Source organism: Haplochromis burtoni, unplaced genomic scaffold, assembly GCF_018398535.1.
Source record: "Haplochromis burtoni strain Fernald_Lab_line unplaced genomic scaffold, NCSU_Asbu1 Contig_176, whole genome shotgun sequence".
NCBI classification, from domain to species: domain Eukaryota; kingdom Metazoa; phylum Chordata; class Actinopteri; order Cichliformes; family Cichlidae; genus Haplochromis; species Haplochromis burtoni.
In genome coordinates this window covers 115,773-117,047 of record NW_024582537.1, presented here as the reverse complement: position 1 = coordinate 117,047, position 1,275 = coordinate 115,773, and the positions used below count along the sequence as shown (strand labels likewise).

Sequence of the window (1,275 nt, the reverse complement as noted above, 5' to 3'; positions counted from 1 at the left end):
GCAGGCTCATATGCTCATGTCCAGCCTGTATAATGACGCATTTGGTTTCAATGTGTTTAAAATTGTTTATTAATGACGGTATATGTGCTTTGTGCAGTTTGCCAAATCTCTGAAGCACTTTGGGGAGGAAGAAGGGAGAATGCAGCCGGATGAGTTTTTCGGGATCTTCGACACCTTCTTGCAGTCGTTCACCGAAGCACGACAGGACCTCGAGAACATGCAGCGACGCAAGGATGAGGAGGAGCGGAGGGCCCGGATGGAGGCGATGGTGAGACACAGAAGCAGAGAATACACCTGAGGCAGTGATGACAGTTAATTTTTTTTTTCCAATAACTCTGTATTCTATTCCTAACCAGCTTAAGGATCAACGGGAGCGGGAACGACGGGCCAAAAAGAGCGGCACCACGGAAGAAGTCGGCGGGGAGTTTGACGACCTGGTTTCAGCTTTGCGCTCCGGCGAGGTCTTCGACAAAGACCTGAACAAGTTCAAGCGAAATCGCAAACGCTCTGTCAATCAGCTGGCGGAGGGTGGCGGCCGGGAGAGAACCGTCACCAAGGTTAACTACTAGGTCAGGGAACAGGAATAAAAAAAAAACACCTTAAATCTGCCATTGCGTTGAGCTTTTAACACCTTTAGTCCAGGTTGTGGGACAGTGACCGCTGACATTGGAGAGGATGTAAATAACAGCTGGATTGGACTTGCAAGAACGGCCGAGCCGTGTTGAAGGATGCAGCGCTCTCCTCTGATTGGTCTTGTAAAGCTATTTCCACTCCGTCTGTTCTGGATGTTACCAGGATGGACAAGTGGACACACCACTGTGACACATTAGCCCATGTCATTTGACCATATCCTTTAACACTGTGCTCAAGGCTCTCACTGTCTATCACCCCAGTCTTTTTCACTTTTCTCCCCCATTCACACATCCTCTGCAAGCTCTCCGGTGCTGAAAAAGCCCTGTCATTTAACTACTGGGCTTTAAAGCACACATGACATTGGGATCGGACAGTCACACTGTATATAGTCACGAGGCAAAGACAAAGGATTGGTAAAAGGACTATGAAGCGTCTCCAGGCAGATTTGGGGAAAAAAGAAGCTGAAGCGAACTAAACAATAACCTCGACCATCAGGTGTTCCCCAGAAAAGAGACTTCTCAACCACAGAAAGTCAAGGAGTCGACACGTCCCAGAATGATTTGTAGGCTTCTGAAGGAGTGAAGAAGGATCCAGATTCATACCAACATTCTCCGGGAAGGACGTGTCTATCCCGATGTGCTC

The 1,275-nt window shown here is 48.3% G+C and overlaps 1 protein-coding gene across 2 annotated transcripts in view; it reads left to right on the top strand.

Moving 5' to 3' along the window:
• The window catches only part of daam2 (dishevelled associated activator of morphogenesis 2), a gene marked incomplete in the record, with an annotated part of 106,101 nt that overhangs the window by 103,283 nt on the left and 1,543 nt on the right, over positions 1-1,275 (top strand). For both annotated transcript variants that reach the window (XM_014337333.2, XM_042225605.1), the window contains 2 exon segments: positions 98-268; positions 357-1,275. In XM_014337333.2, coding sequence (XP_014192819.1) covers positions 98-268; positions 357-569 — 384 coding nt within the window.